Source organism: Solea senegalensis, linkage group LG16, assembly GCF_019176455.1.
Source record: "Solea senegalensis isolate Sse05_10M linkage group LG16, IFAPA_SoseM_1, whole genome shotgun sequence".
NCBI classification, from domain to species: domain Eukaryota; kingdom Metazoa; phylum Chordata; class Actinopteri; order Pleuronectiformes; family Soleidae; genus Solea; species Solea senegalensis.
The window spans coordinates 912,956-928,971 of record NC_058036.1 but is presented as its reverse complement, the minus strand read 5'-3'; the positions used below and the strand labels follow the sequence as shown (position 1 = coordinate 928,971).

Genomic DNA, 16,016 nt, shown 5'->3' with positions numbered 1-16,016 from the left:
GTAAATATTTTGTTAACTATAATATTATAAGAACTCAGGGAAAAAGAGGGCGTCTACGGATACAGTAACTTGTTTCCATGGCAACGCGGGATACAGCTCCACTGAGGTGTTCAGAGAAATATTAAGCACAAAAATACATCCTGAATTAGTCGAAACATTGTCCAGTAACGACACATGAAAACAACAACAACAACTTCCAGGACAAATTAACTAAATTAAATCACGTCTATCGTCATTATACATTTATATTCTTATACATGTTGAATGTTATATGTAACATTATATAATCATCCAGGACATTATTGAATCAGTTTCTCTCTAAATCTGTAAAACTGGACGTGTTGTTGCTGTTTTATGAACTCGTTCGTTAACGTTCTCAAAAAAGAAACATTTTTCCTCTTCAGCTCACGTGCACTCACTAAACTCAGTAAGCATAAGTTTATTTTTGTACATCATCAAATTCTGCTTTTGTCAGCAGAGTGAAAGAGAAAACTTAAAAAGAAATAAATAAAAGAATGTGCAGCAGAAGGCGGAGGAGGAGGTTCTAAATCCAGGGGGCGACTGTGAGTCAGGAGGCACTGAGCAAACACTGAGCTGGTTTCCTCACCTGCAGCAGGTGGAGTCTCTGGTATTTCCAGTCACTTCCCTGAACAAACATCACGTCCTGTTTGAAGTCGCTCCATAAAATGATAAAACTCGCTGCTCAAAAAGCTGCCGAAGCTTCACGGGACAAAGGTAGGGTTTCAAACTCGAAAACTGTCTGTTACACTTCTTTAATTCATCGTTATGTTTAAGGAAAAAGCCGATTTTTAGAACTTTATCTGGTCAAATATACCTTTGACACCTCAGGACTGGTTCTTCACGTACACTACGGTGCTGGAAATGTTATTGTGTCACGTTTTATATTAAAACAAATCATTTGAAGGTTTATTCTGTAGAACTTTAAAGTGCTCAGAAAGTGTGAACCCCTTTGAGTGAACGGTTTAGCTGCGAGGTCATGAACTCGGGTTAGAGAAAGATAAATAAAAGGTGTTTCGTGCAAAAACAACATGTAAAGTACATATTTATATGTATATTTACACACAAGTAAACAGTTTATCTGCATATTTGACCAACAATACATCATTTAATGACGTCATTTTATTCAGATATTAAAAAGGAGCGTTAGAAAATACAAGAATAATCAAAGGTATGATGAAATAAGATGAGATTTTATTGTCAGAAATTTGTCTCACGTCATTTAAACTTACATAGAACAACAACAGTTGTTATTTCAGATATTTTAGCATCTAAAACACAGTTTTATTATTTATAAGCACGGCTGTTGTTTTACACACAAGTAAACAGACTATGTACAAACTTGACCATCGAGATGTGAAGATATGGAATAAAAAAAGGGCAAAGTCAAAAAACAAAACAACATATTCTTATTTATTGATATCATTTTATTATATTATAATAATTAGACTTTTAATTTAATTACACTTCAAATTCTATTTGTCACAATCTATAATGTGTGTTTATCACAGTTAGAATAGTTATTTATTGTAAGGTTAATGTACATAAAGGGAATTTGGAATAGAGTAATAAACAGCTGTGTGTCATCTGCATATACACAAAGTTTCTCTGTTTTTATGTTTGATTTGTCACATTTTTCCCTTCAGTTTTTTGTCCAATATTCAACACAAGGTCAAAGATCAAGTATTGGACATAATGGATTATTTGTTGTAGTCCGAGTTTTTTGCTTGAAAAAAAATAAATCAAAAACTGGAAAAAGTCCATTGATACATAATGTTTCTATGGCAGCAATTTATTTACAACATGACAACAACACATAATCCCCACCTAAAAAAATAAATCCAATTTGCATATATTATGGGATGGAAACTAATTAACTGTTTGTGTGTGTGTGTGTGTGTGGGGTGCTGAAGAAATTTTCAGAAGCTAAATTCAGACGGGATTATATTTTATGTACAAAATGCACTCATAAAATACAGTGTGTATTGTAGACTCAGAGAAAGAGAGAGAAACATCGTGTATGAATTGCATCGGAATATTGAAGTTAACAGATCAAATCAGCTGTCACTCACCCACACAAAAGAGCGGCTTCCTGTTCTGTAGGTTACCATGGCGATCGCTCAAGTACAGAACTGAGTCCACAACCCCCGCCCACCCCCCCCAAACCCACCCATCAGCAACATCTAAGCCCCTTCACCGTGTCATTTATTCAGCTGTTTCTATCCAATTATGGTGAAATTACTCTGTGAGTGAAGTGACTCTCCCACACACACACACACACACACACACACAGAGGAGGGGGAAGTATGGTAGCAGTGTTTTTCCCGTGAAGCGACTTTAACGTACCTGCCATCAGCTGTTAAACTCTTTATAGAACATAAATAAAGGCTTCAGAAGCTCTAATGACCGTGTCATTACATTCACAATGAGTTCATTCATCAGGTTATATAAATCTATAAAAATTGTAGCAAGGTTTCCCGGAGAAAATCATTCACTGTAACATGATGTCAACATCCATCAGTGGCATATTTAAACACCTTTTAAAAAACATTGACATTCAAATAGAATAGAGAGTAATGTATGATAAAATAAGAACAATATACCAAAAGAACTGTTTTATCATCTTTAAAGACGTTTAAATCAAAGAATGAATCAGTTTATTTGTCCTGGATGTTAATTCATTTAATTTAATTTAAATTACACTTCCAATTCCATTTGTCACTATAATCTATTATTTGTGTTTATCGCAGTTAGAATAGTTATTTATTATAAGGTTAATATACTTACAGGGAATTTGGAATAGAGTAATAAACAGTTGTGTGTCATCTGCATATACACAACGTTTCTCTGTTTTTATGTTTGATTCGTCACATTTTTCCCTTCAGTTTTCTTTAATTTGTCCAATATTCAACACAAGGTCAAAGATCAAGTATTGAACAAATGTTTCTTAACTTTAATTAAGACTACTAAAGTGAGGAGCAAGTTCTTCGTCTCCCACCGTCCGGCTCACTCTCGTGTTTCCCTGTGTTTTATCGTGTCTCGCTGCAGTGAACAGTTACGGCGGCGAGGACGAGGACGTCAGCTCATCGGACAGCGAGGACGAGGTCCTGAAGCAGTTTGAGATGTCAGTGTCGCGCTCGCAGAGTTTCCGTGGTGGTGCGGCGAAGAGCGGCGGGGAAAAGAAGGCCCAGACGGCTCAGCTGTCGCTGGGTCAACGGCACAAATTCACCCGACTGTCGGACCAGGAGGAGGGAAGCACGGAGCCGTCGGACTGTGAAGGTGGAGCATTTCACTAACCTACAACCACACCTCAATGATTTCATTGTTTTACATAAAAATAATAATATAAATTAAATAGAACACATAACAGGTGAGGTAGAAACCCTTTAAGACCACATTTAAGAAGCTGAAAAATCAGTGCAGCATGAATACATGCAAATCTGTCTGTCTGATATTATTGCTTGTATTTACTTGAAAACATATTTCTGAGCAGATGTGGATGTAACCTGCGCTCTGATTGGACGGTGGGAGGATACAATGGTGAAGTGGTTACTTCATTTAAAATGAGTTGTTGACATTATTTTTTTTGGTCCAGGTCACTGAGTCTCTGAAGGAAAGTATTTATATATACAGTATTATCTATGAATACAAATGTACACGGCACAACACACACACGTAGCCACTGGTGAGTCATCTCAGCTTGTTGCCATGGCAACGAACGCTCTGTGCAGCAGCCTTCAATGTAACAGTCAGAAGCAGCTTAATGACGATGAAGTGGAGATAATTGCTTTAGTTTGGAGTTAGGTACGACCTGTTCTTACTGCTGCTGCTGCTGCTGCTGCTGCTGCTGCTGCTGCTGCTGCTGATGCTTCGTGTGTGTGTGTGTGTGATGTTAAAATCACTGGTTTTCTCTATGGGCTTTGGTGTGGGAGAGTGAGTGGTTTACAAACTTCAGTTTCCTGTTGGAAAAGTCTGTCTCACAGTGACATAAAGACGTGAACATGTTCTTAAAGATATCATAGACTTAAACTGACGTACGTGAGTCTTATGTGGGACACGTCTCCTGACTGTCCTCACTCAGTCATCTGTCCTTCTGCACCCACTAGCAGAGGTCGCTCATGCTGACTTTCCTTCCCTCTGCAGAGATGGAGGCTCAGAACCAGCCGGGTTTCCAGGACCCGCTGTCCGCGGTGACGGTGCTGGAAAGTGAGAGGGCGGAGTCTGTCAGGGCAGAGTCTGTCAGGGCTGAGTCTGTCAGGGCTGAGTCTGTCAGGGCGGAGTCTATCAGGGCGGAGTCTGTCGCCTCGCAGGTCCAAACCGCGGTGCCCGAGTTCTCGCTGGCCGTCAGGGACAGTCCCACACCGAGCATGCGGCGCCAGGCCGCCGACGGCAGCGAGGACACGGAGCAGGGTGCGCAGGATCATGACCAGAACAACCCCACAGACAGCTCCTCCACCTGGAGCCCCGAGGTACTGCAGCACGACTTTAAACTGTCTGTGTGTGTGTGTGGATGTGTGGGTGAGCAGGACTATAGAATGTTTTACTCACCAAACCACAGTTTGGAATAGAGAGCAATCTGTGCAGTGAACACCTCCCACACACACACACACACACACACACACAATGAGGTTACATCACAAGCTCCATGTTGCAGAGGTTTATATATACAGTTATATAACAACGCTAATGCTAAAGCTGCTGCTAATAATACTCCAGTGAGCTAAAACAAACACTGGTGGAAAGAAAAAGTGGAAAATCTGAACAAATATCATTTATATAATTTCAATACCTTTGGTTTAGAATTTTTTTCAAACATTGAATAAGACAAAAGACGTGGGTAGAATTTAAACATATGGATCTCTCCATCCCATTCTTGCTTTTCTATTATAATACTTATAATTCCAAATAAATAAATACATTCTTAAATATTCCAAAATCGATTTATAATTCCAAACTTCGACTTAAATATTCCAAGATCGACTTATAATTCCAAACGTTACATATTGTGGCTTTAATTGAATCCACGTGCGTCCTCCTCAGCAGGAGCAGCCTCCCCAGGGTGAGGTCTCGTCTCAGCCGGCCCCCTCCGCCCTGGGACCGCCCATCTCCACGTGCGGACACCTGGTGCTCTCTCTGGATTACCGTCCCAACACGGAGAAGCTGCTGGTGACCGTGGTGACGGCGCGGGACATCCCCGACAAGGCCCGCAGCGGCATGGACTGCTGGCAGATCCACATGGTCCTGCTTCCCTCCAAGAAGCAGCGGCACAAGACGTCGGTGCAGAGAGGCTCGCAGCCGCTCTTCAACGAGACCTTCCGCTTCACGCGCCTGGAGCCGCCGGACCTCGCCGCGTCGGCCATCAGGTTCAGGCTGTACGCCATCGGTGGCAGAATGTCCCGCGAGAGGATGATGGGGGAGAAGATGCTGCGGTTAGAGGGAGTCGACCCGAAGGGCGGGACCACGGAAACCACGCTGATCCTGGAGCCTCGCAGTAACCTGAAGGTGATCGTAACAGTTTCCTGTTGGAAAAGTCTGTCTCACAGTGAAATAAAGACGTGAAACATGTTGCGTAGATGTCATAGACTTAAAACCTCCAGTGGCTCCCAAATGAATTACAGTGAGCATTAAATCACATAAAACCAGTGTCTGAACAGGTTTTAAATGTCGCTCCCTGTGTCTCCTCAGTGCGTGGAGTCAGAGCTGAGCGTGTCCCCCGTGTCTCAGAGTGACAGCGTCTCGTCCACTCAGTCTCTGACCCACGGCGGCGTCCCCGAGCTGCTGATGGGTCTCTCCTACAACGCCACCACGGGACGCATGTCTGTGGAGCTGGTCAAGGGGAGTCACTTCAGGAACCTGGCCATCAACAGACCACCAGGTGTGCAGACACTCACACCTCACTCCCACTCAGCAAACACAAAACATGTTCTACACACAATGACCTCCTCTCCTCTGGTCCAGACACCTACGGCCGCCTGACTCTGCTGAACTCGGTCGGGCAGGAGATCTCCCGGTGCAAGACGTCGGTGCGACGCGGACAACCCAACCCCATCTACAAAGAGACCTTCGTCTTCCAGGTGGCGCTGTTCCAGCTGTCGGACGTCACGCTGCTGGTCTCCATCTACACGCGGCGCAGCATGAAGCGCAAAGAGATGGTGGGCTGGATCGCTCTGGGTCAGAACAGCAGCGGCGAGGAGGAGCAGCTCCACTGGCAGGACATGAAGGAGGCTGGAGGGCAGCAGGTCTGCCGCTGGCACGTCCTGCTGGAGGCCTGACGCTGCCTCACCCTCAGGGTTCATTGTTTTTTATCTTCTTATGTTCTGAACTTTAAAAGGAAAAGGACTGAGGACAGGAAACCACTGCCTTGACCTCACGTCTGTCCAAACCTGGAGACACGGAGGACAAACTCACCTGCTCCTGGAGGCTGATGGACGTTCACATCTGTTGTTGAACAGTCATTTGTCGGCTTTATCTTGTCACGTGACGGCAAACAAAGCTCGCTCTCCCACACCAAACCCCATCCAGAAAATCAGCGATTTTACAACACAGGCTGTGTCAGCAGTGGACCAGCAGCTCCTGTGTCCCTGTGAGCTACAATCACTGATGTTCTCTGTGGGCTTTGGTGTGGGAGAGTGAGTGGTTTATAAAAGTCTGTCTCACAGTGAGATAAAGACGTGAACATGTTCCCAGATGGCATGTCAGTAAATACTCTGTTTTATTGCTCTTTTCCTGTCACATTCATCTTGAGTTTTATTTGCAGTAGAATGATCACTCAGGACGTCCATCAGCCTCAAACACGGTCTGAGACTTTGTCCTGTGGGACAGAAGCTGTGGTTTAATTAAAGGTCAAAGGTGAGGACTGGGTAAAAAGAAGTTGTGCTAAGTTGCGTGTGATGTTTTTAAATCTGGCTGTTCAGTCAAACCGACGCAGACAGGAAACAGGAAGTTCAGGGGATTCCAGACATATTTAAAATGTTGTTGAGCGGCTGAATGATCACAGCTTGTCACAGAGCGACGTGCTTCAAACGACCTGTGTGCATGTGCATGGCGGCTGCCTCGCGTCATTGTGCATTTGCTCAAAACAAATAACAGACGCAGCTTATTAATCGTACACAAACTTGAGGAAATGACATGATAAATGTGAAATGTGCCTAATGAGCAGCAAAAGAAACATTGAGACGTTAACGGTGAGACAGTGACAGTCACTCACTGATCCACTGAGACCCACTCCTGCGTTTCTTGTTTACATCACACAGATCCACAGGTGTGACAAAGATGGCACATCCCCCGACCCCTCCCTGTTAGAAGCCAATCATCAGGCCACACCTCTTAATCAGTGACTCAGGTGTTTTCAGGTCACGTGACACACCTGGCTGTGCAGTCCTGACTTCACAAACAACACAGGCAATAAAATCAAAAATCTTCATTTAAGAGACAAAAGTAAGTAAATGCTTAACTTCTTTTTATTTTGCATACATATATGTGTCTATATGTATATATATATATGTACTGTACATATATAATCTGATGTTGCCTTATGTTTTTTCCAAAAGTTAAAGACGTTTTTGTCGTTTTTTTTAAACCACTCACTCTCACACACCAAAGCCCATGGAGAACATCAGTGATTTTAACATCACACACACACACACACACACACACACAGGAGGTGTTGATCCACTGCTGCCTCCATCACTAAGTTCAAATGTCTGATTTTAGTGACCACACGAGGCAGCAGAGGACCAGCAGCTCCTGTCTGGGCTTTGGTGTGGGAGAGTGAGTCAGTTTCCTGTTGGAAAAGTCTGTCTCACTGTGAGATAAAGACGTCAACACGTTCTTAAACTGTCGTAGACTTAATCTCACATAGATTTCTGTGACGTGAGTCTTTTGTTCAGCAGCAGACTTTAGTTTTTCCTTGAATTCAAAAACAAAAGCAGGATCCACTTCAGGCTTGGTCTTGACGAGCACCATTTTGTGCCAAACTTCAACCAGTAACAAGACATTGTTTATCTATCACCACAAGATGAACCCAAACCCACTGTTTATTATTTATTTTGCCATCTTTACTTCATAAAATTGTCTCTGTGTGTAAAGACCATTAAGGATCCGAGACATCGAGTCTGCCATGGTGTTTGAAATGGCAGCCATGTGAATCTGTGAATCTTTAAATATGTTTAAAAATATCTTTAAACACCTTTAAAAATATCTTTAAATATCCTTAAAAATATCTTTAAATATGTTTAAAAATATCTTTAAATATCCTTAAAAATATCTTTAAACATCCTTAAAAATATCTTTAAACATCTTTAAAAATGTTTAAAAATATCTTTAAACACCTTTAAAAAAATTTAAAAATATCTTTAAATATCCTTAAAAATATCTTTAAACATCCTTAAAAATATCTTTAAACATCTTTAAAAATGTTTAAAAATATCTTTAAACACCTTTAAAAAAATTTAAAAATATCTTTAAATATGTTTAAAAATATCTTTAAACACCTTTAAAAATATCTTTAAATATCCTTAAAATATCTTTAATTATGTTTAAAAAGTCTTTAAACACCTTTAAAAATATCTTTAAATTACCTTAAATATGTTAAAAAATATCTTTAAATATCCTTAAAAATATCTTCAAACATCTTTAAAAAAAAAATCTTTAAATATGTTTAAAAAAATCTTTAAACATGTTTAAAAATATCTTTAAATATGTTTCATTGTCATGAGGCAGCAGCTCATCCTCGTAGCAGTGGGACTATCTCTGTTTACCAACTTTACACACACACACACACACACACACACACAGAAAGAAAGGAGGTTCTGCCTCATTAGAACCAGGTTTTGGTCTCCATGAGGACTACCGGTCCTGACAAGGTCAGTGTTTATGACAGAACACACAGCAGCAGGGCAGTGTTGATTTAAGCGTCAGGTGACAAAAGAACCTGAGGTGAAGCAAATATTGATCTAATCACAAGAGAAGAATCAACCAAATGTTCCTTGAATTTCTTTAGTTTCACCTTAATAATGACTTAAATCCAGTTCAATAATGACTTAAATCCATCTTAATAATGACTTAAGTCCAGCTTAAGGGAGGTGAGCTTTAAGTTTAAGTTCAAATGATTTGTGATTTAATTAGTTGGTCACCTAAACTCACCACTTTATTATTATATTATAAAGAATAAGACGTTAAAACCATTAAACATTTGAAACGGTGAGTTTGAGGATTTAAATTCAAACTTTTAATCTATGTTCAATTTAAAATATGATTTTGTTTTGTTAAAACGAGGACATTTTTTTTTAACCCCCAGTGAAACTTTGTCATAATTCACACGTAAGCGTTGATATATTTACATATGTCATGCACGAGGCCTCGTTGTACAGAATGTTGTTTATATTGTTTATTTTTGCGACGTTTGTTGCGACGTTTGTTGCGACGTTTGTTGCGACGTTTGCTCCTCTGATGAAGTGCCTGTCACATTTACAGATTATCCGACAGAGACGAAGGAAGGATCGTGGTTTGCATGAAGCCTCGTCATTGTGGTCGCCGTGGGAACTGCATGTCTCTGAGTTTTATTTATTCATTCATTCATTCATTTCTTTTTTAACCCTAACCCTGATGCTGATGTTTAATATGTGACAGTTGAAGCAGTGGAGACATTTTAAAGGAACAGTTTCAGAAAATTAGCTGAAAAATCTGCTGTAATCCCACAAATTATTTAAATTCTTTGTGATTTGTTAATTGCGTTGTTTCAAATTGTGATTAATAGTTGAACGCGTGTTAATTGGTCAGCCACGAACCTCGTCTTCCTGTGTTGTGAAGTGGAATCTTGAGGCAATTAGCTTGGCTTAGTTTAGTTTAGCTAGTTAAAACTTGTGAAACAGCAAGTTTTGTCTCGTTTACCTTAACACGTTTTTAGTTAAATCAGCAAAAATGTAACTTGTGTTCATTGTTGAGCCTGTGCTCCCTGTCTTATGCTAAGCTAAGCTAAGCTAATCACCTCCTGACCAAGGTTCTGTACTGAAAGCTGCGTTTCCATTTTACATCGAAACTCAAGAGCCGGGAGTTCCAGTCGTGTTCCAGTTGAGATTTTACAGGAATGACCTGCGACCTCGGAAATTCCGAGTTCTGACTAGAAAATGAAACGCAGCAGAAGTCGAGACGTCAAACACTGAAATGTGAATGTTTATTTTGTAACAAAAGTTTTCTCACGTGATAGTTTTGTGTTTTATTTATTTATTGAATTAATTTTTCAGCTTTTGCGACACATTTGAAACCAGAACACTGTAAATAAGCACATGTTTTTATATATTTGGTCTTTGTTGACATATAATCCTCCTGTGATGTGTCACGCACGCACGCACGCACACACGCGCACGCACGCACACAGCCGTGGTCGTGCATGTGCTGAATTTCAAAAAACTGAATCCACTGAAGCACTTTTTTGTACCAGATTTTGTCGTTGCCAATAAAGAGGCGGAGGATTCCTGCCGAGCGTCGCTCTGTCGTCCATCTGTCCTCCTCGTGTCCTTCTGTCCTCCTCGTGTCTTTCTGTCCGTCCCTAATCTCTGCTCACATTCAGACGTTTCTTCTGAGAGAGAGGTGAAACATCTACAGAGATACAAAGACAACGTATCAAAAAACATGCAAGATACAAACATCACAGTGATGCACAAAGATACACCGTAACTACAAAGATGCAAAACTGAGATTAAAAAACCCAACTGCGAAGTTCAAGAAAAACACACAGATGTGAAAGTATTACAGATAAAGTCAAAGATTCAAAACTACTCCAGACGTGAAACTACACATGTACAATGGATCGACAGAGACAAAGATGCAACAACTACAAAGATGAAAATCACAAAGATGCAACAACTATATACACAAAGATGCAAAAACTACAAAGATAAAATCACAAAGATGCAAAAACTACAAAAGATAAAATCAACAACTACAAAGAGAAAAAATCAAAGATGCAAAACTACAAAGATGAAAATCACAAAGATGCAACAACTACAAAGATGAAAATCACAAAGATGCAACAACTACAAAGATGAAAATCACAAAGATGCAACAACTACAAAGATAAAAATCACAAAGATGCAAAAACTACAAAGATGAAAATCACAAAGATGCAAAAACTACAAAGATAAAAATCACAAAGATTCAAAACAACTACAAAGACAAAAAACAGATTAAAATCTGGGAGAGAAATAAATTATAAAGATGAAACACACACACACACACAGTGTTGGTCAGTGAAAGGGAAAATGGGGGCGGAGCTTCGTCATCATCACCACGCTGACTCTGTTTCCTAGCAACAGGAAACATCTGCCTCCTCCACAGCCAATAAGAGCGTGACTCTTGTTTTCCCTGTTGCTGTAAAGGAGATATTTGAGGAGGAGCCGCAGTCGTCCACTGTCCATGTGTCCACAGAGGACGTGTTCATGAGGACGCACAGACACAGAGAGACAGAGCGTGGATTACTGAGCTGCTGTGGGACAGGATTATTCTCAGGTAAGTGACACTTTAAACTGTAAATGCAGAAATATAATGATGTTTATTTTTTACATGAGGTGAAGAAAATGTGTTCAAATAGAAAGTAACGTACAAAGATCATCAAATATTCCAACGAACCGAGAATCGCACAGATTATGAATGAGATTATTCCAATTTTTAAGGTGAATTATGAAATCACTGGGAGTCAAATCCTCCTCTGACGTTAAACTCTGCAAAGCAAAAAGCTGCAAATCCTGACACTAAAGATGTTTGTATGAAAGGAAACTTTACGTTAGTGTGTGTGAATGTAAAGATTTAAGGCTGTTCATGGTTTGAGTGGAAGGATTTGCTGCAACAGGACACACACACTTCCCACGCATGGAGTGTGTGTGCGTGTGTGTGCGTGTGTGGGAGTGTGTGTGTGTGTCACTGCAGCAGCTTCAGAGTGTTTCACTGTGATAAAGCTGTGTGTGTGTGTGTGTGTGTGTGTGTGTGTCTGTTATCTCTGTCACCAGGACGTCACACATGCTGTACAGATTTGTTTTATTTCTCCTATTGTGTAAATATACACAATACAGTGCAGATTATAAACTACACAGTTTAGAAAAATCATGTCAAATCAAAGATTAAATTAAGGGTAAATAATAACTAAAGATAAGTCGTTGTGTTCTCATGTCACACAAACTCTTAGACGACGAATGAACCTGAGCTACAGCAGATTTGATCTCTGAGCCTTTCAGAGAAAGACTCGACGATTCAAGGATTTAATTCATGAAATCAGGGATAAAACAATCTGCGGTAACACTAACTAACCCTTACCAACGCTAACTAGCTAACACTAAAAACTACCCAAAGTAACTAACCAACACTAACAATAACTAACCCTTACCAACAACAACTAACCAACACTAACTAAGTTACTAACTCACTTACACTAACAACAACCAACATTAACTAACCAACACTAACAACAACTAACACTAACTAACCCTTACCAACAACAACTAACCAACACTAACTAAGTTACTAACTCACTTACACTAACAACAACCAACATTAACTAACCAGCACTAACTAACTAACCAACATTAACACTAACTAACAACTACTCACACTAACTAACCAACACTAACTAACACTAACAACAACCAACATTAACTAACCCTTGCCAACACTAACTAGCTAACAATAAAAACTACCCACAGTAACTAACCAACACTAACTAACCCTTACCAACAACAACTAACCAACACTAACACTAACTAACCCTTACCAACACTAACTAGCTAGCCCTAACTAAGTTACTAACTCACTTGCACTAACAACAACCAACATTAACTAACCAGCACTAACTAACTAACCAACACTAACAACTACTCACACTAACTAACACTAACTAACTAACACGTATTACGTGACATACTGAATTTAAAGTGATTCTTTTTTTAAAGGATAAAATACTGAGATAAAAACATGACTTTATTTTATTCACATTATTAATGAATGTGTAACTTTTGTAATTAAAGGATTAAGAATAAAGGAATAAAAGCATCATGTGTCCGTCAAACATTAAAGTCCCCAGTGTGACTAACGTGACGTGTCCTTTTGTCTCACGTGGAGAAATGAGTGGAAAGAGAATGCGGGTTACCGTGGCAACCGTGGTGGTAAATGAATGACACTCCTAAAAAAGAACGCGTGTTGACTTCAAGCAAAGAGAGTCGTTTGATGACGCCGGCCGTTTTCTATAGACAGACAAAACTTTTAACGTTAAAACCTAAAATCACCCTTTCATACAAACTTTAGGGGAGGGCCTTGCTTTACGAGGGTGGCCATTTTGTGCCAGATCCAGCCAGATTAACGTGTTTTTTAATGGTATAATCTGTCCGACGGTTCAGTTGACAGACTTCAGACTGGCGTGAGCAGCGACCTCTTCCAACGATGTTTGGATATGAAACGCGAGAAATATGACGTGACGTCCAAGATTTAAATAAAACACAGGAAATAAAAGAAACAGGCAGTTTAAATGTGGATGTCTTCCTCCTCGTGTCTCAGTGGACCTGTCTTCTCCCTGCAGGAGCCAGAGGGCGATGTGGAGCCACAGGTTGACTCACACTCACTGATTCAAACTCCAGTCTCAAGAGCCAAGCGTTGGAAGAGGAGCAGCAGCCGCAGGTGAGCAGATGTTTTTAAAAATCAATATTTAATGTTAACAATCGCCCAGCGGTGACCTCTAGTGGCCCGAATGACTTGTTTTATTTTCATGGAGCCACAAAAAAAAAGTGGAAAGTGACTTTAATTTTTTTTGATACCATTTGCAATTAATGTAAAGCAAAATAAGAGAATTTTGAGTGTCTTTAAAGGGATAGTTGAGTCTTTTTTAGAGTGTTTGTTTGAATTGACTTTTATTCAGTGCTGCCTCACCTCCCACACCAAACCTCATAGAGAAAATCAGTGATTTTAGCTCACAGGGACACAGGAGCTGATCCACAGGAGTTGATCCACTGCTGCCTCCATCACTAAGTTCAAATGTCTTATTTTGTCAATTCTGTGTTTGAAAATCTTGGTTCAGATTAACCTCAGTGACACAAAGTGACCACACGAGGCAGCAGTAGACCAGCAGCTCCTGTGTCCCTGTGAGCTTAAATCACTGATTTTCTCTATGGACTTTGGTGTGGGAGAGTGAGTGGTTTACAAACTTCAGTTTCCTGTTGGAAAAGTCTGTCTCACAGTGAGATAAAGACGTGACCTTGTTCTTACGATGTCGTAGACTTAAACTGGCGTAGATTTTATGAGGTGAGTCTTTTGTTCAGTGGCTGAAAATCCAACCATGTCATGGAGCTGAATGTGTGTCAGTTCCTCATATGAACACATTTACTGAAGAAAATGAAGACTGCACAATCCTTTTTAATGTCTTTAAATCCCACGCTGAGGCTGTTAGAGTAAAGCCAGCTGTTCTTCTCATGTCTCACCTCTGTTTTCCCGCCTCCAGCAGCCGCCTCCCTGGTAGAGAGAGAACAAACCATTCAACAACGTCGAAAGTTGCCTACTTCAAGAGGAAATATGCGGAGGAGGAGGATTTACACAGAGGCCTACGTGGATATTTTCAAAGAGTATGAAGCCTGTGTTCTTCTTCTCATGACACCTGTCTTTAGACCTGAAGTGTCAAAGTCATTCACATGATTTGTTGTTGAGCATAATGGACATGATACGATATCTTAAGAACACGGTCACGTCTTTATCTCACCGCGAGACAGAAACTGAAGTTTGTAAAGAGAAAATCAGTGATTTTAGCTCACAGGTGTCAGCTTTGTTGCAGACCATCACATGACCTCAGGTTCAAATGTGTTTTTCTGCTGCAGCACCTGATCCTGCAGGAGGAGCGCAGCTGCATCCTGAAGCTGTCCCTGGAGAAGCTGAGGTTCCTGGACGACCCCGAGGCCTACCTGCGACGCTCCGTCCTCATCAACAACCTGCTGAGGAAGATCCACCATGAGGAGGAGGAGCTGGGGGCTGAGGAGGAGGAAGAAGAGGATGAGGTAGAGGAGGAGGACGAGGTAGAAGAAGAAATGGGGGAGGAAGGAGAGAGCGGGCAATGGAGGCTGATGTACCCGGACAGGAAGAGAGTGAAGGTGCTGGTGACGGACTGCTGCTCTCCTGCGTTTGGTCTGGAGGAGCTGCAGCGTTACCGGCTGCTGCCGTGCTACCCTGCTGCTGCTGCTGCTGCTGCTGCTGCTGCTGCTGCCGCTGCTGCTGCTGGATGTCTGTACAGCCTGAGCTCCTGCCCGAGGAACCACCAGGTCCTTCTCTACGACCTGGACGACAACGGCTGACTCCCACCTGCCACGCCTGTGTTCTCAGAGCTGGGAGAGAGGCATCATCTCCCCTCAGTTACCACCACAGACCTGCGGAGCTCGCGTTTGTTCACGCGTCAGCGGGACGACGTCGCCCCCCTCTGGTCGACCGACTGAAACGCAGCAGCGAATGTGAGAGGCCGAGAAAAAAAAAAGGAAAAAAAAAAAGAAGAGGAGGAACCCCTGATTGTTGTTGTGCCTCAGGATGGACAGGGCGTCTGATGCTGATGTCAAACTCTGCCGCAGCAGCTTCACTGCCATTCTAAAGGGACAGTCTTGGATTTTTAAAGTGTGTGTGCATGAAGTATTTAAACATGGCTGATTTTTGTCACTTCACTCAAGGCTTACCTCACAGTCTATGACATCATAGATGTCTTTATTATAGTTTTCTGGCTAGAAACGAAAGTTTGAAAAACTGCACCAAAGCCCATAGAGAAAATCAGTGATTTTAACATCACACACACACACACACACAGGAGTTGTTGATCCACTGCTGCCTCCATCACTAAGTTCAAATGTCTTATTTTGTCAATTGGACATTCATTCAGATTGACCTCAGTGACACAAAGTGACCACACGAGGCAGCAGTAGACCAGCAGCTGCTGTGTTCCCATGAGCTTAAATCGCTGATTTTCTCTATGAGGTTTGGTGTGGGAG

General features: G+C 41.2%; 2 protein-coding genes and 1 long non-coding RNA gene across 5 annotated transcripts in view; all 3 read left to right on the top strand.

Annotated features, from left to right (window-relative positions):
* syt16 (synaptotagmin XVI) overlaps positions 1-6,562 on the top strand; it is a 15,315-nt gene extending 8,753 nt beyond the window's left edge. For both annotated transcript variants that reach the window (XM_044048094.1, XM_044048093.1), the window contains exons 3-7: positions 3,067-3,297; positions 4,162-4,487; positions 5,059-5,520; positions 5,704-5,893; positions 5,977-6,562. In XM_044048094.1, the coding sequence (XP_043904029.1) occupies positions 3,067-3,297; positions 4,162-4,487; positions 5,059-5,520; positions 5,704-5,893; positions 5,977-6,290 (1,523 nt within the window). In that variant the 3' untranslated portion in view covers positions 6,291-6,562. The remainder of the gene's footprint in view (positions 1-3,066; positions 3,298-4,161; positions 4,488-5,058; positions 5,521-5,703; positions 5,894-5,976) is intronic.
* Positions 6,563-6,649: 87 nt separating this feature from the next.
* On the top strand, positions 6,650-10,516 carry LOC122783355. The gene is made up of 2 exons (XR_006362038.1): positions 6,650-7,455; positions 9,493-10,516. It is a non-coding gene; the product is annotated as an uncharacterized LOC122783355 (long non-coding RNA).
* Positions 10,517-13,019: 2,503 nt separating this feature from the next.
* On the top strand, positions 13,020-15,814 carry LOC122783354. Of its 2 annotated transcripts, none has more exons than XM_044048104.1 (3): positions 13,020-13,680; positions 14,501-14,618; positions 14,868-15,814. In XM_044048104.1, exons 1-3 carry the CDS (start codon positions 13,532-13,534, stop codon positions 15,336-15,338), a joined length of 738 nt encoding a protein of 245 aa, XP_043904039.1. In that variant the 5' UTR covers positions 13,020-13,531; the 3' UTR covers positions 15,339-15,814. The 2 variants fall into 2 exon arrangements, with proteins under 2 accessions (XP_043904039.1, XP_043904038.1); XM_044048103.1 differs by having other exon boundaries at positions 14,498-14,618.
* Positions 15,815-16,016: the final 202 nt, after the last annotated feature.

What these genes read in the sequence shown, in the direction of transcription:
- LOC122783354 (XM_044048103.1), top strand. Translation starts at nt 13,532, where the DNA reads ATGTGGATGTCTTCCTCCTCGTGTCTCAGTGGACCTGTCTTCTCCCTG. An exon ending in AAGAGGAGCAGCAGCCGCAG is followed by an intron (nt 13,681 to 14,497) that starts GTGAGCAGATGT and finishes TCCCGCCTCCAG; the next exon opens with CAGCCGCCTCCCTGGTAGAG. An exon ending in TACGTGGATATTTTCAAAGA is followed by an intron (nt 14,619 to 14,867) that starts GTATGAAGCCTG and finishes TTTCTGCTGCAG; the next exon opens with CACCTGATCCTGCAGGAGGA.